This window comes from Geotrypetes seraphini, chromosome 1 (assembly GCF_902459505.1).
Source record: "Geotrypetes seraphini chromosome 1, aGeoSer1.1, whole genome shotgun sequence".
NCBI lineage: Eukaryota > Metazoa > Chordata > Amphibia > Gymnophiona > Dermophiidae > Geotrypetes > Geotrypetes seraphini.
The window spans coordinates 352,964,443-352,988,380 of NC_047084.1; the positions used below are offsets into that span (position 1 = coordinate 352,964,443).

A 23,938-nucleotide genomic window follows, 5' to 3' on the forward strand; every position below is an offset into this window, starting at 1 on the left:
CACAGACTCCAACGGATTCAGAATGCCGCGGCCAAGCTCATCTTCGCTAAAAGTAAATTTGACCATGTCTCCCCGCTCCTGGCCAAGCTCCACTGGCTTCCGATAATCGCCAGGGTCCACTATAAATGCGCCTGTTTAACTTTCAAAATCCTATATGGTATTCTCCCTCCCTCTATCCCTCTTTCTTGGAATTCCTCAAACCCTAATACCACCAGATCCTCCCACAAATTAAAACTATCCTTCCCCTCGCTAAAAGGCATTTCCCACACAGGAAAGCTAGGGACCTCCCTCCACTTCAAAATCACTGAGCTGTGGAACAACCTTACCTCCCCTCTTCGGAACTTGAGCTCTCTCCAAGTTTTCTGCAAACATCTGAAAACCTGGCTTTTCTCAAAAAAATGTAAGTCTCCCTCCAACTTAAGAATCAAGGAAACTCTTATATCTTGGCATCCCAAATCCTCTAAATTTTCTTCACACTTCTATCTCTAACCCTCTGTTGTAGTTCCTTCCTATTTCTCCTACTGTAAACCGCGTCAAGCTCTACGAACGTGGAGATGATGCTGTATACAAACCTAAGGATTAGATTAGAAAGCCACACCAGTGAGAAAATGGCAAACCAAGTGTTGTAGTACTTATGTGAAGCTTGTAGACTAAATTTTTCAAAATGTAGGAGAAAGTCTTATGACAATGCTGCTAACATGTCTGGGCGTTATAAGGGGATGCAGCAAAAAAAATTTTGAAACAAGTTTGCTTATATAGGTGCCATGTGCAGCTCATTCTCTAAATCTGTTTGGCCGAAGTGCTGTTGACTGCTGTCAAAAGGCTGTTAATTTCTTTTCTACAGTACAGTTACTCTATACCTTTTTTTCAGCCTCAACCAGCGGTGAAGAATTCTTAAAGATCATATTAAAAATGAATGTGTCTTAAAATCCCTCTCTGATACAAGATGGGAGGCACATGCTTTAGCAATAACAGCAATTTTGAAATCTTTCTTTGAAATTTTAGAAGCATTAGAATATATAGCCAAAGACCAGTCACAAAAGGGAGACGCTAGAAGAGAAGCAAATAATATTGCATATAAGATGCAAGGGCTAGAATTTGTTTTTATGTTGAATTTTTGAAATGAGATTTTGCAGAATTTTCAGAGTAAACAAAGTTCTACAAAATGAGGATGTGAACTTAAAAAAATGTACACATCTGTATGTATCATTGCCTGACCAACTGTGTACTTTACGAGATGAATTTGAAAAATATGAAAAGTATGCAAAGGAAATGTTACCAGATGTTGTTTATAAGGCAGCTACAACTCGCAAACATATCAGAAATAAGCTATCCAATGATGGAAATACACCAGAAGTATATCTGAATGCCAGAGATAAATTTCGTATCAGCACCTTTTGCACAATTCTTGACAAACTTGCAACTGAGTTGAAAAGAATAGGAGAGATATACAAAGGAATAGCAGAGACATTTTCTTTTCTAAATGATGTGCCATATAATATCACTTTGCAGAAAGAACTCGGATATGTGAAAAATCAATGATATTAAAGATACACTTTCACAAGAAAGATACAAAAATGTCATATATAAAGTAGACAGTGCTGCTTTAGTATAAAGGGATGTGTTTAAAAAAAAAATGGAGGAAAAGCCTCAGACAGAAGCCCTCCCACCGCCACAAAGGTGGATTAAGGTGGTTGGGTGATAACCTCACTGGCAAAAAACCTCCATTTCACTCCCAAGTATAAAAACTTTAGCAGGGCTGTCTATGCAAGTTGAAAGAAGAAAAGCTTTCAACTTATCTTCAGTTGATCGGTACACCGACGGTGGCCAGCGTTTCACGAGTCTGCTGAAGAGGCGTTTCGGCGTCCCGTTTAAAAGTTTGATCGGATTGTTTTACACCCTAAGGCAGCAGAATCTCAGAAACCTGCTCAATGCCTACTGGCATTAAAAAGATATCGGAAGAAGGGGGGGAAGATCAATTAGTATCTCCTGATAGTTTAAACATTTCCCAATTTCTTGAATCATCAAAAGATTATATAGCCAAGAGACCAACATTATTAGTCACTTTTATGACTGAAATAGAGAAACAAGATATACTTAAATTGTATTTTTTGAACAAAAATGCCCTGTTCTGTGGTCAACAGATAAATATCTTTCCAAATGTCTCTAGACAGACACAATACAGGAGGAAGCAATTCCTGCAACTCAAGGAAAAAACCTTGGGTGTAGGTGCATCATTTTTTCTTAAGTTCCCCTGTAAATGTTTAGTGACCTTTCAGAATACTAAATATATATTTTTAGATCCAGCTCATTTAGAGAATTTTCTTATAGATTAACCTAAATTAGATATATTACCTGTTACTAATGCAGAAGCTGAGAAGGAATGAATATAGAGATTTATTGCCTGGTGTTATAATTTATTGAATACTGATGTTTAGTTTCTTATATTACTTTCTGGAGGATAAAAACTGTGACAGGATTAGTCAACCCTCAAATAATGTAGGCTTGTTTATGTTTATATTTTAATTTGAATTATTTTCTTCATATTTTGTATTTTTTGCTTGAGTTTGTTATTATGTAACAATAAAAATAAAAACTCCTCCCACTTGTTAAGTTTGAAAGTGTTTGTCCTGAAATAAGTAACTAGGGAAATGCCAATGTACGGGGCCACGTATCCCAAATCCCACATTAACATCTATCCAGATCAATGCGTGATCTGAAATCATAGAGGGACCGATGACCGTAGAGTCAATAGAAAGGAAAGAATGTCTGGTGGTAAGTATGTAATCAATACAGGACTGTGTCCCATTAGCTCGTGATCTGTGCGTGTAGTCACATTCAGTACCATGAAGTGTACGCCATGGATCCACCAGATCCAAGGTCGCACAAAGATCTGGAATGCCATGGGTACCCACTCCCCCCCCCCTAATCCCAGGATTAGAGCAGTAAAGATCCTGGTCAAGAACCTGGTTAAGATCCCCCGTTAAATATATCGGGCAGTCCATCCGCTCCAATAGTAAAGCAGTCAGGCGTTCAAAAAAGGAGCGTAGATATTCAATAGGTAAAACGAGTAAGTGCCCACTGTAAGAGAGAGTAACAGATAACGATCCTGTGGGTCACTCTCGACAAGTGTTGCTGTGTAAGGAAGTGTTTTGTTAATCAATATCGCCACTCCCGCTTTCTTTTGCGGTGAGGAGGCCGCAAAGACTGCACCCACCCAGGATCTGCCCAATTTCGAATGTTCTAAATCAGTCAATCGGGTATCTTGGAGACAAACTATATCCACTTTATGATTCTTTAACTGATTCAAAATTTTTGTTCGTTTAATAGGGGACGTAATACCTGAAACATTCTAGGACATAATGCGCATAGTTGTGATTAACGGCATAGACTGTTGGGAAAATATAACAACCGCTTACATGGCTGTATAGGAAAACTATTATCTCGGGTTCCCAGCCTAACCCAAGATGATCGGAATATAACCCCGGGGGCATGTGAAATCATGAAAATAAGGACTATAGTCTCCATCCCAGTCACCGGGTCCCCCCATAACACAGGATCAAAGCACCATTCTTCCCATTTCCCCCTGCCCAGATATGACAGTGAACCCTCTCTTTCAAAATCGTCATATCCATTTGTCAAAAACATGCTCATATGAAATAATACAATGCAACATCCCATCCCCTACCCCTCCACCCCCAGCCCAACATACTTCCCCGCTACCCCTCCATTCCCCACAAAAATATTCAGTCTAAACACAGTTACTGGCCCACACAAGTGCAGGTCCAGAAGTGTGTAGAGTCACACAGAGACGCCCCCCGAGCCCCGAGTCATAACTAGTTACAACACAAATAACATACCCCCACACCTACTAGTGCTAAAAAAAATGAGCTGAAAAGTGACAAAAAACAGATGTTAGCACATTTCAAGTTTGCATGGTAGAAATCTAAAAGAACAACTGAGGTCGTAACTGCCACTCAACCAACTAAGGCGGCCCCATGGCAGGAGTCAAGAGTCGCTATCTGACTGAGCATAAGAGTTAGTATTAATGGTCCCACTCCTCATTCAAGAGGATTCCTGTGGATGAAGCAGGTGAGTATTGAGGTAATTTGTTGCCTCCAATGAGGAATCAAAGGTGTGCCATTGGCCCTGATGGTGGAGGCGTAGGATTGCGGGATAAAGAAACATGAAGTGCATCTTTTTATCCGCCAAGGTAGAACAAAGTGGATAAAACAATTTTCTCTTTTCCATCAGCGCCACTGAGTAATCCTGAAAAATATGGACTTCATTATCCCCAAATTTCAAGGAATCTCTCAATTGCTTGTATTTACGCAGAAGTTCAACCTTATGATTATAGTTGAGCAGCTTGGCAAAAATCATCCACGGGCGGGCCTCCCGATTTTGTTCCCTGCCTAAGCGATGAGCCCTTTCAAGGCGTAAGGGACCCAGATCCTCCCGCATGGGAAAAGTATCCCGCAGCCACGTCTCCAGGGTCCGCAGGAGAACAGGTCCGCTACCATTTCTGGTATACCTAGAAAACGTAAATTGGACCTACGGGACCTGTTTTCTATGTCTTCCAGCCTGAGGCTCTGATTGGCCCAGGTTGTTTAAGGTCCCTAAACAACCTGGGCCATTCAGAGCCTCAGGCCCTTCCCCGGATGCATCGGGAAGGGTCCTGATTGGGAATTTTCATTTTAGACGATGTAGCAGCAGCTAGGAGGATGGTGTCAATATTAGAGAGTTGTGCGGGAACAGTAATCCTGACCATCCCCACCAGTATCTCCTCCGTTCCCGTCCGTCCCCCGTGAGGAATCTCTTCCATCCCCGCCCAACCCCATGAGGAATCCTTTCCGTCCCTCCATAAAAGTTACTTGTCCCCATAAAAAGCAGCAATTACTTTTGACAGTTTTGATTTTTTTTAAGTCTTAGTGTTTTTTAAACCAACAATAAAATATAATATAAAGAAATAACAGTGAACAGAAATAAGAGATGCATACCTCTCCGGAAAGAATTAGAATAGACATTAGGCCATGTGACTGTAGGGTTCACCATTTCTTGTTAAAAGAAATAAAAGAGTTGGATTTTTTGGCAATATAAAGCTTATGTCTGTAGAGCAAACAAATCTGGTTCAACCATCTGGCATAGGAAACTTGTGAGAGGTCCTTCCAAGATCCACAAATGATTTTTAATGCAGCAATGAGTAAAGAATCAAACAATAAAGAATCAAAATAATTTAAAGCAGAATTGAGAGAGGCACTTTTCAGGCCAATGGTTGCATAAGAAAAATGTGCAAACACTGAACTGGAAACCCTCCAAAAACTCAGCAAGTACTTCATTTTGTACTAAACACAATTGGTGGCATAACCATGAGAGGGGGCTAGACCTCCCATTTTGAGTTTAGCCCCCCTCAAAATGAACATCTCCCTTGCTGTAAGCTGGTGGGACATTTTGTTTTTTCCATCATCTTGGTCCCAGTTTCTGCTTTTGCCTATTTTCTACTAATACTCTTTCTATCCGCATGGGAGTACCGGGAGCCTGCGGGGGAGGGGGATCCCCATGGGAGTCCCGCACACCTGGGGGATTCCTGCAATCCCTTTTCCCGTTCAGACCTCTAGTCCACGTCCCTCCGACTCATCTGTTGAGGTAAGGGGGAGGGGGCGGCAAAGACGGGGGATGGGGGGTCACTTGAATGTGGGGGAGAGTAGTCATCTCTCCCGCTGCGGGAGGGTGGTCAAGTCAGTGGCAGGGTGGTTGCATCGGGTATTTTAGTACAACAGGAGAGAGTGGGCATCTCTCCTGCTTGGGGGAGGGGGGTGCAGGTCTCGTTGAGGTGGTCGTGTCAGAAATTTTAGTGCAGCAGGAGAGAGTGGGCAACTCTCCTGGTACATGGGCAGTGGGAGAGTATGGGTATCTTTCCTGCTGTTGTGTTTTTGGTTTCTTTTTACGACGTTGACAGCGTTTTTTCTGGGCATGTGCCTATTACTATCACCAGTGATTGGCACATGCAAATTTAGTGAATCTTTGCTGCTGTCTGCTGACCTCATTTGCATGTGTGATTTTTTTAAAGAATGTCTCGGGTTTTTAGATTCAGTATCAAAACGGCTGCGTTTGCCGACCACCGCTTTTTAACACAGATTTTTGAAAATCCTGCCCTGAGTATATTAGGGACTGCACAGCCACCTTGTACTACTGTCAAAAGTTTAAGTTCAAACAATTTTTATTGATGAAAAGAGAAAGCATGTACATACAGAAAAAGAAGCAAGCATTGTATAATACGAGCAGCAAGACTGGTACAGCACAGGAAATACACAAACTCCATCAACATTTTTCGTTTTAGCAATCAACTATAGAATATCAAATCAGTAATCTAAACCCCCCTCTTTAGAAATTCTCCCTCCCCCCTTAATTCACAGCAACCAATGTTATGGATGACAAATACCAACAAAATCCCCCACCCAGAAAAATACAAACTTGGCTTCTAAAGCAAGCCAGATCATAGAAACAAACAATCCCAGGTGTCCACCCACTAGAACCATAATACAAGGAGAGGAAGGTCAAACTCCTGAGATCCCCCACCATAAAACAAACAAAAAAACAACTCCACTAAGACATGCTACAATCTCACCCCCTATAAATCCCCCCACCCCCTACCCTTTAATACGGGAAACAAGAAATACATTGGCACCCTATTAGGAGAAATCATTAATGATCAAGCTTCTGGCCTGAGGTGATAAATCCTGGAGATATGGGTCCCATATGTGAAAAAAGCCTTTTTGCGCCGGGCAGACATACGAGCCTCTACCACCTCAAATAACAGCAAACGATGAAATTGATTCATCCATTGCCAGTAGCCTGGCGGAGAATCCTGCAACCAGCATTGCATAATACATTTATTATTATAATAATAATAATAATAACTATATTTTTATATACCGCCAACAATCTTGCGACTTCTAGGCGGTTTACAATAAAAGAAACTGTTTACAATACAAGAAACTGTAAATACAATAAAAATAAAGAGAAACTTTACATACAGCGAATTGAAGAGTATAGCAGTGAATATCTCGTACAACGAATTAAAGAGTATTGCAGTGTACATCTGATAACATTAATTATGTTAACGTCAGTTTGTGTGTTGCATGGCCAGGAAGTGCCAAGTTGTTTACACAGAAGTAGAAATGTTCCGTAAGTTGAATAGAGTGTTCATATTTAGTGATTGGGGGTTGGGTTAACAGTTTGCAAGTTCAGGTATGTGGTGATGTTACGAGGGGGGTTGATGTTCCGGTTCGTTACCTAGGTATTTCAGGAATAGGTAGGTTTTTAGGTGTTTCCTGAATTCTTCATAGTTGTTTGTGTGCGCGATTAGTTTTCCTAGGTCTTTACCCCATATGGCTGCTTGATATGATAGCAGTTGTTGATGGTGTCTCTTATATATGCACCCTCTAGCCGGTGGGGAGACAAATTTCATGTGTGTTTTTCTTTCATGTCTATTGGTTGGGAATGAGAAGAGGTCTGTGATGTATTTTGGGGCTAGACCATTTAATACTTTGAAGCAGAGACATCCTAGCTTGAACTTCGTGCGCGCCTCCATCGGCAGCCAGTGTAGGAGTCGGTAGGAAGGGGTTATGTGATCGGACTTCTTCAGCCCGAAAATCATCCTGACTGCTGCATTTTGTATCAGTTGTAGTCTTTGCATTTGCTTCCGTGGGATTGTTAGATGGGTGATGTTGCAGTAGTCCAGGTGGTTTAGTATTAGGGATTGTACTAGGATTCTGAATGCTGAAGTGTGGAAGTACGCCTTAATGGATTTAAGTTTCCAGAGAGTGAAAAACCCTCTTTTGATTAAGGAGTCTATGTGGTCTTTCATGGTTAGTCCTTGGTCTAGTATTACTCCTAGAATCTTCATCGTTGGTTGAATGGGGTAGTTTAGATTGTTAATGTGTAATGATATTGTCGTATTTTGTGCATGTGGCGAGGCTATGAAGAATTTAGTTTTTTCTGAATTGAGCTTCAGTTTGAAATCTGTGGTCCATTGATCCATTGTGTTTAGCGCTTCAGTTGCTATGGGGGTGATTTCGGAGGGGGATGCTGTAAACGGGATTATGATTGTGAAGTCGTCTGCATAGCTGAATACTTTTATGCCTCGCTGGGTTAGCTTCGTGCCTAGTGTAGCTATATAGACGTTGAAGAGTAGTGGGGATAGTGGGGACCCCTGTGGAACGCCTGATGGGTTTCTCCATGTTTTAGAGAGATTGTTATTGAAGCGGACTTGATAGGTGCGGGTCGTAAGGAAACCTCGGAACCAGTCCAGCACTTCGCCTCCGATGCCGATTGAATCTAAACATTGTAGTAGTTTTTTGTGATCTACCAAGTCGAAGGCTGAGCTCATGTCGAATTGCATCACTAAGGCTTTGTGGCCCTTACTAAATAAGTTACGTAGGTAATCTAAGATTGCTGCTATCACCGTCTCAGTACTGAACAGAGGTCTGAAGCCTGACTGGGTTTCATGTAGCAGTGAGAACCGATCTAGGTAGTCCATCAGTTGGGTTTGTACCAAGCCTTCCATTATTTTTACGAAAAATGGGATGGATGCTACTGGTCTATAATTGGTTGCTGAAGTTAGGGGTAGTTTATGATTTTTTGGGATTGGGGTGATTATAATGTGACCGTTTTTTGATAGGAATTTTCCCTTTTTGAAATTGTTGGACATATGAGTCCATAGTGTTATCTTAAAGTCTAAAGGGGCTGCTTTCATTATGTTGGGTGGACAGGGATCTAGGATGCAGTTTGATGTGGTATATTTGTTGTAGAGTTTTATGAAGTTATTCCATTCTAGGTCCTGAAAGGAGTTCCAATACATGTCCACTGGTATTTCGTTTTCGTGTATGTTGGCTATTTGCTGTTCATCTGTGTTATTTGTTGGGCAGTTGTTCCTTAGGTTTACAATTTTTGAGTTAAAGTGTTGTGCTAGATCGTCTGCTGATGGAAGTTTTATGTCGTGCGTTGATTGACTGTGGCGTGTGGTGTCAAATAGATTTTTTACTAGATTAAACAATTCATGAGTGTTAATTCCTTTTGCACTTGTGTTGGATGTGTATATTTTGGATGAGTAGAATTTTTTCCTTTTTTCTTTTATCAGTTGTTTATATTCCTTTATGTTTGATCTCCAGTTATTCCTGTCGGATATTTCGCCTGATTTGTTCCAGATCCTTTCTAATCGTCATATTGATTGTTTCATTTTTTGTAGTTCAGAGTCGAACCAGTTGTTATATTTATTTGAGCGGTTTGTTCTGTTTTGTTTGGGAGCTATTTTGTCTAAGATATTTGTGCTTGTTTTTGACCATTGTTCCCAGAATTCACCTTCTTCATTCATCTCCTCGCGCGCTTCGTAGTGGGCCCAGTATTCCTCTGGGTTAATGTGGCCCCTTGTGAGATGTTCTTTTTTTATCCTTGGGTGAGTTTTTACTTTAGTTTGGTTCCAGTTTAGATTAAAGTAATAGGTGTAGTGGTCGGACCAGATGTCGTGGTTCCAAATGCCGTTTGATATGGAAATAGTGGGATTTAGGATTTATTTTGTGGACATAGCTACTAGATCTAGCTGGTGGCCTTTTTCATGGGTTTGTGTGGGTGAAGGAAGATTGAAGTTGAGTGTGGATAGGAAGTTTTTAAAATCTTTTGTGTCGGGATTTTTCTTGTTTTCTAAATGTAGGTTTGCGTCTCCTGCTATAATATTGTAAGACGGAGTAATTGAGTTGTGTAGGATGAATTCATACATGCCTTCTGAAACAATAAAGTGTGCCCCTTCCCAAAAATTCCCCATGAAACTGCTCTTCCTAACAAGACCCCATAAGGTGATAAAGACACTGTGGTGTTCCAAAGCCCCCCCCTCCCAAATAACTCATAGAAACATAGAAACATAGAAAGATGACGGCAGATAAGGGCCATAGCCCATCAAGTCTGCCCACACCATTTACCCACCCTCTTAAGTCTACTGACCCCTAAAGTACAATAATTATACTGTCATTCTACTGACCCGCCAATTCAAGTCCTAGTGACCCTATCCCTTGGCATGACCTCGTAGGGATCCCACATAGGTATCCCATTTGTTCTTGAAGTCTGGGATGCTGCGTGCCTCGACCACCTGCACTGGAAGCTTGTTCCAATGCTCAATCACTCTCTCCGTGAAGAAGTACTTCCTGGCGTCTCCACGAAACTTCCCTCCCTTGAGTTTGAGCGGATGTCCTCTTGTGGTCGAGGGTCCCTTGAGAAGAAAGATATCCTCTTCCACCTCGACCCGTCCCGTGATGTACTTAAAAGTCTCAATCATGTCTCCCCTCTCCCTACGCTCTTCGAGAGTGTAGAGCTGCAATTTGCTCAATCTTTCTTCGTACGGGAGACCCTTTAGCCCCGAGACCAACCTGGTGGCCATCCGCTGAACCGATTCAATTCTGAGCACATCCTTACGGTAATGTGGCCTCCTGAATTGCACACAGTATTCCAGATGAGGTCTCACCATGGCTCTGTACAATGGCATCATGACTTCAGGTTTCCTGTTGACGAAGCTTCTCTTGATACAACCTATCATCTGCCGTGCTTTAGATGAAGCCTTCTCCACCTGAGTGGCTGCCTTCATGTCAGCACTGATGATCACTCCCAAGTCTCGTTCTTCTGTAGTCCTTGTTAAAGTTTCTCCATTCAGGGTGTTCAGGGTGTAGGTTCTGCAAGGATTTCTGTTACCGAGATGCAACTGATTCCAAAAAATCTTAATCTTGGAACACTCCCATAAGGCATGAGAAAAGTTATTAATGCCTTGTGTTTATTTAGCACACTCGGCTGAAAGAAATTGTCTTACAGCTTTGCTAAACTTCATTCAGGTGAATTTCAGACTTAATGTTCACTGGTCCTCAGCGGGCCACCACACACTCGAAAGCTCTCACTGTGTATGGCTTTACACTCCCACTCGTCATAGGAACCAGCTCGACTTTCAATTTGCATTCAAATATATAAGTAATTAAATATGAATACTAAAAGTACTTAGCTTCTAGTAAGATGCTGTTTAGGGAGGATTTATTCTTAACACCAACATGTTTCGTCCGTTTGAATCGATGGGCTTTATCAAGATTCCCACTCCCTTTTAGTAACTTTCAACCACCATTGCATGAATGTGAATGGTGGTTGAAAGTTACTAAAAGGGAGTGGGAATCTTGATAAAGCCCATCGATTCAAACGGGCGAAACATGTTGGTGTTAAGAATAAATCCTCCCTACACAGCATCTTACTAGAAGCTAAGTACTTTTAATATTCATATTTAATTACTTATATATTTGAATGCAAATTGAAAGTCGAGCTGGTTCCTATGACGAGTGGGAGCGTAAAGCCATACACAGTGAGAGCTTTCGAGTGTGTGGTGGCCCGCTGAGGACCAGTGAACATTAAGTCTGAAATTCACCTGAATGAAGTTTAGCAAAGCTGTAAGACAATTTCTTTCAGCCGAGTGTGTTATTTGACAGTATCTTCATTCCTATATAAATTTTATTAAGTTAGTGCTGGAGCTTACATTTTGTGTTTATTTAGGACATAACAAGGAGACAGTCAAGCCTGAGTGGAAAGCCTGCACCTGCGTAAAGTACACCCTATGGAGGATTCAATATGTACATTCCCTCCACACTGAGCCGATAATAACTCTTGGTATTCTAGCAACCATCTGACGAAAGTTAAGATTCCTGACAGGTACCCCAAGTTCTCCACTCTACTTCTGTATCAAGTCTGCATATGACCTGAGTGGCAAAAGAGTCCAAAGAAGCTTATGTAAAGAAGAGACCGATTGAGGGCCTTCCACATCTGCAGTAAACAGTTCCCTCAATGCCTGCAATGCCTGGACATACTGGATTAATTGAAGATAACCAAAGTAATCCCCAGGCCCCACCACTAGGCCAGGATAAAACCCCCTTCACCCAAAAACCTGAGCTAAGAAATAGATACCCTGGGCGCCCCAACTCCAAAAGACACCCCCCATGTCAGGCCCGGAGGAAACACTAAATTCCCTTGGAAGGGCAGCAGATCCGATACCATGGGTTTATAACGTTACAGTTTCATTAACTGTCTCCAAAGTAAATGCAAAGAAACCAATAATTGGGTGACAGGTCAAATGCACGCAAGACAAAAGCGCACAGACAAAAACGCCAAGACAATTCAGCGCAGGGATAACTCAGCGCAAGACAATTGAGCGCAAATTTGACTATGAACCAATAATTGACTACTTACGAAAGGGTGCCTGGAGCAGGTAATTCAAATATAAGGGATGAAAAAACCTCTGTTCAAAATGCAAAGGAGTAAAATCTGCTTCTGCCAAAACCCAGCTGCGAAGGTGACGAAGCAGGCAAGCCCAGTTATAATCCCTTAGGTCAGGAAGCCCCAGACCCCCACCGCTTCCTGGGCCCAAGAGCCTGTCAAATATCAATTTTAGTTTTTTCCCCAGCCAACAATATTTAGTAAGCTCACAGTGTAGACACTTCCAATCCCTCCCCGTCAACCAAATAGGGAGCAACTGAAAAGTATACAGCCATTTCGGAAATAAAATCATACGAAAAAGAACAATTAGCCTACCCAAGGACAAAGGAAGCATCTGCCACTTAGCCAATCGTTGTTTAGTATACTGTAACAAAGATGTAATGTTCACTCGGTAAAGTTGATGGGGATCTGCCGGCAAGTTGATACCCAAATATTTAAAATGGTCCATCACCCAGCGTAAAGGAAAACTCCCTATCCAACTATCCTGCAAGCCATTTTCGGTTGCCAAGGCCTCTGATTTGTCCATGTTTAGATTAAACCCTGAGAAGTCCCCATATTCATGAAAACTCTCTAATAACGTGGGTAGAGCCAACTGGGGCTGAACAACATAAACCAGAATATCATCAGCAGACACTGCAATTTTAAAGATGTGGGCGCCCAAGGTGTCTCCAACTACATCAGGGTTAGCGAGAATCTCTCACAACAATGGATCTAACGTGAGTATAAAGAGTAAGGGTGAGAGAGGACATCCCTGACTAGTACCGCGACAAATTGGGAAGAATTCTGATTGAACCCCATTGATGGCCACTCTCGCCTGAAGCTTCCCGTATAGAGTACTAATAGCATCCCAATAAAACCCCGTGAACCCAAATGATCCAGCACACTAAAGAGGAATTCCCAATGATCCCTATCAAAGGCCTTTTCGGCATCAAAACTTAAGAGCAAAGAAGATTGATGATGACGAACATACTCTAATGAGGCCAAAATCCTATGGATGTTTTTAAAAGCTGTTCCACCTTGGACAAACCCCACCTGAGGCAGTGCTAAGAGAGTAGGCAAATAGATAGACAACCGATTGGCCAGCATTTTAGCCAGGAGCTTCACTTCACAACACAGAAGAGAGATAGGCCCATACGACTCCACCCTGGTGGGGTCTCATCCCGGATTGGGAAACACCACGATTTGGGCCTGCCGCAGGTTAGGTGGAAGGGTTCCCTGCTGAATGTGATGATTGAAGAAATGTACTAAGGGCCCTGCAATATTGCGGCCGAGGAGCTTATAGCCTTATAGAGCGGGCTGTATAGAGTGGCTTTGTTGAATTGCCAACATCAATTCCTCCTCACAAAGAGGAGCATTGAGTCGATGTTGTGCTGCCGCATCTAGGCGAGGGAGATCCAGGCTTGAAAGATAGGTGGAGCCATTAAGACCTGAGGGTCGCTCGGCCGAGTATAAATTGGTATAATAGTCTTGAAACAGCTTACATAATTCCTTATTCATTCAAATCATTATCCTGTGGGTAGTGCAAAGTTGATGTATAACATGCAATCCTTATTTATCCCTATTTATCCCTAATAATTGTCTGGACTTATTGCCCTGTCTATAAAGCTGATTTTGATAATATTTCATAGATTTCACAGCTCTCTGGTGAAGAAGTTCATTAAGTTGAAGCTGCACTGTTAGCAGTTGGGTTTTATGGGCCCCACTAGGAGCCTGTGCATGGAGTCTCTGAGCTGCCACCAGTTGCCTTTCCAGCCCAAGGATGGCCATATCCCATGCACGTTTCTTATGAGCAGAGTAGACAATGACATCACCCCACAATACTACTTTAACCATTTCCCAAAATAAGGTGTTATCATCTACATGCTGGGCATTAAAGGAGCGATATTGCTGCCATTTCTCATGTATAGAGATATTAAAGTTAGGGTCGCTATATAAATCCAAGGGAAACCGCCACTTAAAAGGAACAGCAGAATCCTCAGAGATCTCAATTGAGAGCCAAATAAGAACATGGTCTAAAATTTCCTTAGGGCCAATTACAGCTTCCAGAACCTGGGAGAAAAGAGTATCTGAACATAACAGATAATCTATACGAGAGTGAGTATTGTGGGCCCTAGAACAATGGGTGTAATCCCTATCCAAGGGATGCAGGACCTTCCATGCGTCCAGCAGAAGCAATGTATCACAAAATAGTGGAATTCCCCTGGTCCCATCCAAGAGCCCAGAGGCCTTGGACACAGATCTTTGTAGATACTGCAGGGGCATCAATGTAATCTCCTACCTAACAGGTATTTAACTTGCCATGCTCTAATGCAGTTAGATGAGTTTCCTGAAGTAGAGCAATAGAAGCCCAATGCCTGTTCAAGCTGCGCAGAATTTTAGACCACTTTACCAGGGAGTAAATTCCACCCACATTCAAGGAAAACACCTTCAATTGCATAGGACTTAAAGAATAAAACACATATATCATCTATCAAAAAAGAGATATTGGTAGTGCCAGCAGGGACCATCCCAGCCACCAGTCCTCACCCTCGGGTATCCAGGTCAGAAGCGATAATATTCTACCAATGTGGTATGGTGAACTAAACTGTCTCCCTAGTGTTTTCAGTAAAGAAACCCACCCATCTCCCCTCCCCCTAACCCATCCCACCGTCCTCGTCCTAAAGCCTGTACAACAGCCAGGGTCGTCCCATGATCTCACCTCCTCCACCCCCAACCCAATGACATCATACAACCAGACTGGGGCAAGAAAACATAACCATGAGAAAGGAGAAGAAAAGCTGGGTAAACGATTATATTTTAAAAAAACAGCAAAAAAAATTCACAACTACAAATCAAAAGTACTCAATGAGGCATTACAACTAAAAGTCCCTTGGCAACAGCCAGAAATAACTGTGTAAAGAATATCGAAATAAAACTGGTATGAAATGTAGCTAGAAGCAACAATAATGCCACACCACAGTCCTGCAGCAGAAGAAAACTTAAAGGCTACGGCAAGTGGCCAAAATGTCTCCCGCCAAAGCCCAGCAGGATAGCAAGCAGAGAAGGAAAAATAACCCAACTGCAAATCCAAAGTATTCCATAAAACATTACAACTAAAAATCAATTGGCAACAGCCAAAACAAACTGTGTACAGGATATTGAAATGAAATTAATAGGAGACATAACTGGAGGCAGCAAAAATGTCCATTCGCCATCCCACAGACCTGCAAAAAAAGAAAACTTAGAAGCTATGGCAAACAGCCAAAATGTCTCCTGCCAGGGCCAAGCAAGATAGTAAGCAGAGAAGGAAAATCTCCCTCCCTCAGGTATCTCTATAGCCATCCGTCGGCCTGGCATGTCAGTGGCAATCAAAATACAGCAACCATAGCAGTCTCACTGGGCATTTCCAATCGGCAGAAGACAATGCTCTGTGACAAAGCGTTGAGCCTCAGAACAGGTATTGAAGAAATGAGGACTGCCCATTGTGTGTGATTTTCAATCTGGCTGAGAGCAAAAGTGCAAATGAAATCTTCGCCATTACTAAGCGGGAGCGAACGCTTTACGATTCAAGGTAACCTTAGCAGAGTAGTCCTGGAAACAAAGCACCTTCTTGGATTGATATTCCAATGTGCTTCCCGAACTCAACACTCGTAAAATCAGCTCTTTATGGGCATAGTTGAGTTGATGGAAGATGACAGCACGTGGTCACTAATTCTGGTCTTTCTTAACACCCAGCTGATGAACTCTCTCAGTGTGTAAGGGGCTCAAGTCTTTTGAAAGAGCCAGTGATTGCATGAGCCAAGTCTCTAGAAAGGATAATAGGTCCCGATCTGGGAACATTTCTGTGAGATCTATTAATCTCAAATTATCCAATTTTCTAGCTCGTCCACTTTTTCCTCCAATTTAGAGCAGAGCTTGCTGACCTGTTGATGTTCCATTTGCAGACTTTCTGTTGTGTGTTCAATGACATCAATATGCTGAGCAAAGCCATATATATACATCTCTGCTGAGCTCCCCTACTTCATTTAATTTATCCAGGATCGGTTGTAGTTTACGGTCCAGTGATGTCTCCAATGTTGAGGATATCTCAGACATGATCTCTGCCATACAAACCACTCCTGCCATGGGGGAGGAGGGCTTCGGGCCGTCTGCCATCTAGTTTCACTGCCTCTCATCCGGTCCCAATCTTTTTTTAGTGTTTTCGTCGCCATGAATCACCAGGTAAGTAAGAAAATCACATTGGGAATGCCTGAGATGTTAAGGGATCAAAAGAGGTATTTTGCTCCTGATACAATGTCGATTTTAGGGTCAAAGATGAAAGATAAGAGAGGAGCTGAGCTAAGAGCCACCCAACACCATGGCATCAAGTGACCCCCACAGTCAAAAGTTTGTCTCAGTCTCCACCTGCTGGTCGTGGTGAACTATTACCCATCAGTGAGCTGTGCTGGTCTGGAGAGACTAAAAGAAAGAAAATTACAGGTAAGAACCTAATGTCTCCCAATTATACCGTTCAGCTATTTTTTCTTCCATTTGTATCTTTGCTTTCCTGCCTTCTCGACCAGCCTCTTAACTTTTCCAGATATTTTTGCCTGTCTTCCTCTCTCTGTGATCTTTTGTAGTTTATGAAAGCTAACCTCTTATTCCTTACCTTCTTAGCTACTACTTTTCAGAACCAAAGCGGCTGCCTGTTCCTCTTACTTTTACTTACTTGCCTCACAAAAAGATTTGTTACCCTTACAATATCTCACTTTTGGTTTCCTGGATGCCTGTGAAGGTTGTCTACGCTACTAGTTTTTATCTACCTTCAAATACATCTTGGACAAGATGGCATTTTTTTCATAGAGCTCACATATTTAAAAGGCTCACTTTATACTTGGAAGTATTATGGGCAAAATGCAGTACTGTGAAAGATTGAAATGCTGAAACAACTATATATTTCAATTGTAGGTTAGCAAACTGGAATTAAAATAGCTCATATACTTTTGCAAATCCCATGTATCTATGTTGTTTTATACCCCCAAGCTAAATTCACCATTAAAGAACAGAGGAGCAGTGGCGTACCTAGGGTATGTGGCACCCGGGGCCCATCATTTTTTGACACCCCCCGTGTAAAAAATATTTTTTGTAATAACCATGAAACGATATAAATGGTCAGAATAGAAACAGGGAGTGAAAATATTCTTTTATTGAACCTCATATATGTAACCATTATTCCAAACATAACATAACATAAATTATGTCTGAATTGTCATGACATTAGAAGTACATATGGAGTAGTTGCAGGTGATGCTTGGGACAGTTCTGATTGTGTTAGTTCGGTTTTATGTGTTTTTTGAATAAAAGGGTTTTTATTTCTTTTTTGAAGGTTTTGTAGTCTGTGGTCGAGGTCAATAGGTTGTAGAGTTGGGGGTCGAGTGTTGCAGCTCGAATGGCTAGGAGGTTGTCAAACAGTTTTTTCTTTTGACGTTTTTGGTTGGAGGGTGTGTGAATGGTGTGCGAGTTCTCCTATGTCTGGTTGAGGTGGATTTAATTATTTAGCTGAAGAAATTAGTTACCCCCCCCCATTCTACACACATTAATTCTCTTCCATTTTTGTTCCCATTATAAAAAAACACTGATAAGTTCCCAGAAAAAAAAATACATTAAAATAAGAAGTGAAAACAAAGGCCTCTACAGATGAGTACATAACATAAGAATAGCCTAACTGGGTCAGACCAATGGTCCATCATGCCCAGTAGCTCATTCTCATGGTAGCCAATCCAGGTCACTAGTACCTGGTCAAAACCCAAAGAGTAGCAACATTCCATGCTACCGATCCAGGGCAAGCAGACACTTCCCCTATGTCTTAATAACAGAGTATGGACTTTTCCTCCAGGAATTTGTCCAAATCTTTCTTAAAACCAGCTAAGCTATCTGCTTTTACCATAACTTCTGGCCACTTCATTTTTAAGCTTAGATCTTTCCTTCCAAACAGAGACCTTGCTAGATGTCAAATACAGCACAAGGGAACTTCACACGGACTTAGCTGTGCAGGAAATGTGAATCTCCTCATACACCCACCTATAGTGCAAAAATGTGCAAAGGTCTGGTTTTTTCTTTCGATCACTACATAGCCTAATGCCACACAAGCAGCACTGTTACAAAAGGTCAATGCTTAGGTTAACAAAGTTTCCTTCCTTGGACCACAAGGAGATACTGACAAATCACCGGAAGAGATCCCAAAACAATTACCTAGGCACAATACCCAAAGACCCACTCAGTGTTTGAACCAGTTGAGTGGAGTGGACTAACTGGGGGGTGGAAATGGGCCCGGAGTTTGCTCAGCAGAATTTCCCAGACCACCTCTTCCTCTTAACACATTGACACACTGCCACCACCACCACTAGGAACACCTCACCGGGTAGGCCAGCAATGCTTATAAACTTTATAAAACACATTTTATTTTTTTTTTTATAAAGCACATATTTTAACTGAACTCTCTGACATCCTCAGCCTTTCCATTCACAAAAATAGAAGGAAGAAAAGTTCCCATTTCCTGCTGTCTCATGTCCCCGGCCTATACAATATTTTTCTTCTGCAAACCCTTCAAAAGTCTGACCAAATCCTCGTTTCACTTGCATTATAAAGTACTGAGGATGCCATCTCTCCCCAATCCCAGGTCCTAAAGTCTGAGACAGAAGCGCAAACTGCCCGATTCAGGAAGAAAAATTTCGATTCAGCCTATTTAATTGGTTTTTCGATTCGATTTTCCTGCCCAGTTGGGTGATTTTTTTCAAAAATCCTGGTGGGTTTTATAGCTTTTTCACCCCCTTTGGCTTCTCATAACCATACTGGCGCTGTGGTGTAAATAAAATAAAGAAACAAAAAGGACTTTTCCTCTCTCTGTTAAATCCTAGCTCACGTTTGCGGTCTAACACCAGCTCTGGCAGGATACACATTTCAAATCTGACATATTGTAATCACAAAACAGAAAATAAAATTAATTTTTCTATCTTTTGTTGTCTGGTTATTTTTCAAATCTTGTTGGTCCCAGGTTCTGGTTGTCTTCTGATAACTTGCTTACCAGGGTCTCCTTCTTTCTTCATGCTAACCATCCATCTGCCATCTCTGTCTTCCCTTTCCATTTCCCTTCCCTTCCCAGGAAGTCTGGTATCTTTCCTTTTTTTCATCTCCCTCCACAGATCCACCTTTTCTTAACTACCCTTTCATCCGGCATCTCTCCCTCCTTCTCCACCACCCCAGGGCCCACCATCTCTCCCTTTCTTTTCTCAATTACCCTCCTATCCAGTATCTCTATCCCTCTTCCACACAATCCCTTGTGTCCAATTTCTCTCCCTTTCTGTTCCTTCCCTCCCTAAATCCCATGGTCCATCATCTCTCTCCCTCTCCTCTATTTTCAGACCCATTATTTCTTCCACCCCAAAGTCTGGCATATGCACGTCTCTTTGAACACCCCCTTCCCTCCGTGTACTTCTACACCAGGGTCCCCGCCAAAGGCCTGTCCCCCCCTTTAAAGGTCTGCATCTCACCCCTGAAGGCCTGTCCACCCCCCCCTTGAAGGCCTGCACTCCCCCTTGAAGGCCTGCACCCCCTTGAAGGCCTGTCCCACCCCCCTTAAAGGCCTTTCCCACCCCCCTTGTAGGCCTGTCCCCCCCTTGAAGGCCTGTCCCACCCCCTTGTAGGCCTGTCCCCCCCCGAAAGCCTGTCTCCCCCATGAAGGCTTGTCCCCCCCCCCTTCTAGGCCTGCATCTCCCCTTGAAGGCCTGTTCCTCCCTTGAAGGCCTGTCCCCCCCCCCTTGAAGGCCTGATCCCCCCTTGAAGGCCTACACCCCCCCTGAAGGCCTGCACCCCCCCCCGAAGGCCTGTCCCACCCCCTTGTAGGCCTGTCCTCCCCCCTTAAAGGCCTGCCTGTCTGTCCCCCCATGAAGGCCTGCCTGCCTGTCCCCCCCCAAAAGCCTGTCTCCCCCCATGAAGGCTTGTCCCCCCCTTTAAGGCCTGCATAACCCCCCGAAGGCCTGCACCCCCTTGAAGGCCTGTCCCACCCCCTTTTAGGCTTGTCCCCCCCCCCTTAAAAGCCTGCCTGCCTATCCCCCCTTGAAGGCCTGCCTGCCTGCCCCCCCCGAAAGCCTGACTCCCCCCCCATGAAGGCTTGTCCCCCCCCTTTAAGGCCTGCATCTCCCCCTGAAGGCCTGCCTGCCCGCCCCACCCCGAAGGACCGCTCAACCCCCTCCCCCCACCCCGACATCCGGTTCTTCCCCTCTGGCCTCCCCGCACCATTAAGAGTACCGAAGCAGCCTGCAGCAAGATCGCGATGTCAGCGATCTTGTGCTGCTTGTGCTGTCCTCCACCGGGGACCCGCCCTCCTCCTCTGATGTCAGTGGAGGGGGCGGGACCATGGCGGAGGACAGCAGGAAGCAGCGCAAGATCGCTGACATTGCGATCTTGCTGCAGACTGCTTTGGTACTCTTAATTGGGCGGGGAGGCCAGAGGGGAAGAACCGGACGTCGTGGGGGGGAACGGACGCCGGAGCATCCCCTCAGGGCTTACACCCGGGGCGGTCTGCCCCCCCCCCCTTAGTACGCCACTGCAGAGGAGAGCAAATTTCAGTAAGACCTATTTATCCAGATAAAAAGTTTTGAAAAAGAGTGGTTTCCCATTTAAATATAGAGTTAGTCTTCAAAATTGTGAGGGATTGGATTTCCACAATTAGGTGAATCATGTATGGAAAATAAAACATTTAGCTACATGGGCAACCATTATATATTTACCAATTTGGAGTGATATGTAATCTGCATTTAATTTTGTTTATATAGTACTTCTACTTTTATATTAACTCAACAATGATTGTTGATTGTGTGAATAATAATGATCTTTTTCTTTGTACAGCGGAACATGAAACTTTAAAGAGGAACTATCAATATAAAAATGAAGAAATGGAGCGAATAACAACCAAACTAAAACTCCGACTGAAAACAACTTCTGCCGAATTAGAACAAACTAAAGGAGCATTAAAGTCTAGTGATGAAGCTGATGAGCACGGTACAATTTATTATATACATCTTGATATTCAGCCCGCCAGAGGTAGTGTTTTTGTAAATGCAGCATGATATGGGCTGAAGTAGACCTGGATATTCAGTACCATCTCTTATTTAGGTACTGGCACTGAATATCTGTGTCTCCAGAGCAATGTTCCCTCTAAGGATTTATGAGGTGTGTGCAAAAAAAAAATATGCATGAGCGACAAGTTACATACTCCACAAATTTATGAGCAGGCGCGGAAGACACATTTTTAAACAAATGTAGTTATCCTTGTACTCCTTATGTATTTTTAATCATCTGTGGATATGTTTGTATGTTTATTGTTCAAATGGTTTTATTTATTTCCCCAAATTTATTTTTGTTATACACATTGAAAATATTTGATATTGCGTTTAAATCAAAATCTCAATAAACTTGAAACTTGAAACGAGAGCCCGACTGCCCGTGAGATTGTGGGAGGGTTAAATACTCAAAACTTAGAAGAATAACAATTTACTTAAAGTTCTTTTAATTACGTAATATCATTAGTTCTTCAAACTTCACAAATATTCTCTTCGATTCTTTTCAGTTTTCCAAAGATTGTAGACCTTTTCAGCATTTACAGTTTGTCCAGAATTTAAAAAGAGCTTTATTCTCATTAAATTGTCCAGATGTTCAACATCTAGTCTATTTCTGTGTTTTGTCTTTATGTTGTTCATCAAACTGAATCCTCTTTCATAGTCAGCACTTGAAGCCTGGAATGTACCGCAGATATCCAGAAGTAAAAATAAGTCTTGAAGTTGATCCTGCTGTTTTGTGAATGCAACTAGATCTGCAAATGTCTTAACTGCTCCAGTTTGCAATTTCTCATTAACAATCAATTTAAATTTTGGAAACTGCTTACAAAGTTCTTTCTGGAATGCTTCGTTGTCTTTTTCCAGAAGAACATGGTATCGGTTTCCAAGCCTCTTCATCTGCTCAAAACCAAATGTATAATCCTCTAAGTTCATAGCTGTTGAAAAACATTCTTTGTCAAATACTGCCCAATCTTGTAATTCCTCATCTGGAAATCTATTATCCAAATGTTCACATGTCTGCTGAATGAACTTAATTATTGACTTTGTGTTCACTTGGGTGCTGAAATGACGAAAGCAAATGGCTGGCATTTTCGGTGTAGTGAGGTTTCTCTCCAAGATACTGTGATCTGAGTTTCTTTATTTTACCTTTGCAAATTGAAAGGCTTCCACAGTAGACAGCAAACTTCTTTGAAAAAGTTTACACAAGTCGCTTAATTCTGATAATACCTCATTCAATATTGTAATTGCAACATGGTGTTCTGGATTCTGTAGTTTCTCTAGGCAGTATTTATGGACCAGGTTATTATTCTCATCAACCTGTTTTCTACAATATTCCACTAAAATATCATAGTTCAAAACCAAAGCATTGACAGCAAAATGCCTGGATAACCACCGAACTTTGTTGAGTGGTCTGAATGCAATCACTTCTGCTTCAGCAGCTTTGGCCAAGGCCTCAAATTTATCCTTCTTGACAGATGATCTGCAGAAAATTGTGTAAACAGTTCTCAGCAGAGTTTCTATCTCCTTCATCAATGGTATATCTTTCCATGCATCATCTATTCTCAAATCCTCTCTGTGTGCCATCCAGTGTTGTTCAGACAAATGTGGAATTACCGTATTTTCACGCATATAACGCGCGCGTTATACGCGTTTTTACCTACCGTGCATATCCCTCGCGCGTTATACGCGTGAGCGCGGTATACAAACATTTTTTTACATAGTTCCCACCCCGCCCGATGCCCGATTCACCCCCCCCAGCAGGACCGCTCGCACCCCACCCCGAACGACCGCTCGCATGCGCTCCCACCCGCACCCGCATCCACGATCGGAGCAAGAGGGAGCCCAAGCCCTCTTGCCCGGCCGACTCCCCAACTCCCCGACAATATCGGGCCAGGAGGGAGCCCAAACCCTCCTGGCCACGGCGACCCCCTACCCCCCCCCCCGCACTACATTACGGGCAGGAGGGATCCCAGGCCCTCCTGCCCTCGACGCAAACCCCCCTCCCTCCAACGACCGCCCCCCCCAAGAACCTCCGACCGCCCCCCCAGCCGACCCGCGACCCCCCTGGCCGACCCCCACGACACCCCCACCCCCCTTCCCCGTACCTTTGGTAGTTGGCCGGACAGACGGGAGCCAAACCCGCCTGTCCGGCAGGCAGCCAACGACGGAATGAGGCCGGATTGGCCCATCCGTCCCAAAGCTCCGCCTACTGGTGGGGCCTAAGACGCGTGGGCCAATCAGAATAGGCCCTGGAGCCTTAGGTCCCACCTGGGGGCGCGGCCTGAGGCACATGGGCCCAACCCTCTAAGCTGAGCACATGAGCAAATGCTCATATATTCTAAGAGTGTCACGCACAGATTTTATATGTTAATAAAGCAAAATGGCTCCATCACCACTTCCCCCCCCAAAAAAAAAAAAAAAAAGATTCCTTACAGCACCTTGGGCTAATCAAAGAAAAATCAGGTCCTTAGATATAAACACCCTGTAATTCCATCTGGGCCTGGATATCACCAGACCTCTCCAGAAATATCTTCAGTTATTATAGGGACAAGTCCCTATAATGGCTTCCTATG

The 23,938-nt window shown here is 43.1% G+C and overlaps 1 protein-coding gene across 23 annotated transcripts in view; it reads left to right on the forward strand.

Annotated features, from left to right (window-relative positions):
* CCDC158 (coiled-coil domain containing 158) overlaps positions 1–23,938 on the forward strand; it is a 1,147,529-nt gene that overhangs the window by 766,439 nt on the left and 357,152 nt on the right. For all 23 annotated transcript variants that reach the window (XR_004536446.1, XR_004536447.1, XM_033914104.1 and 20 more), the window contains one exon: positions 21,157–21,309. Coding sequence is in view for 21 of the 23 variants with exons in the window: in XM_033914104.1 (XP_033769995.1) it covers positions 21,157–21,309 (153 nt within the window). In the remaining 2 variants the exon portion in view is untranslated. The remainder of the gene's footprint in view (positions 1–21,156; positions 21,310–23,938) is intronic.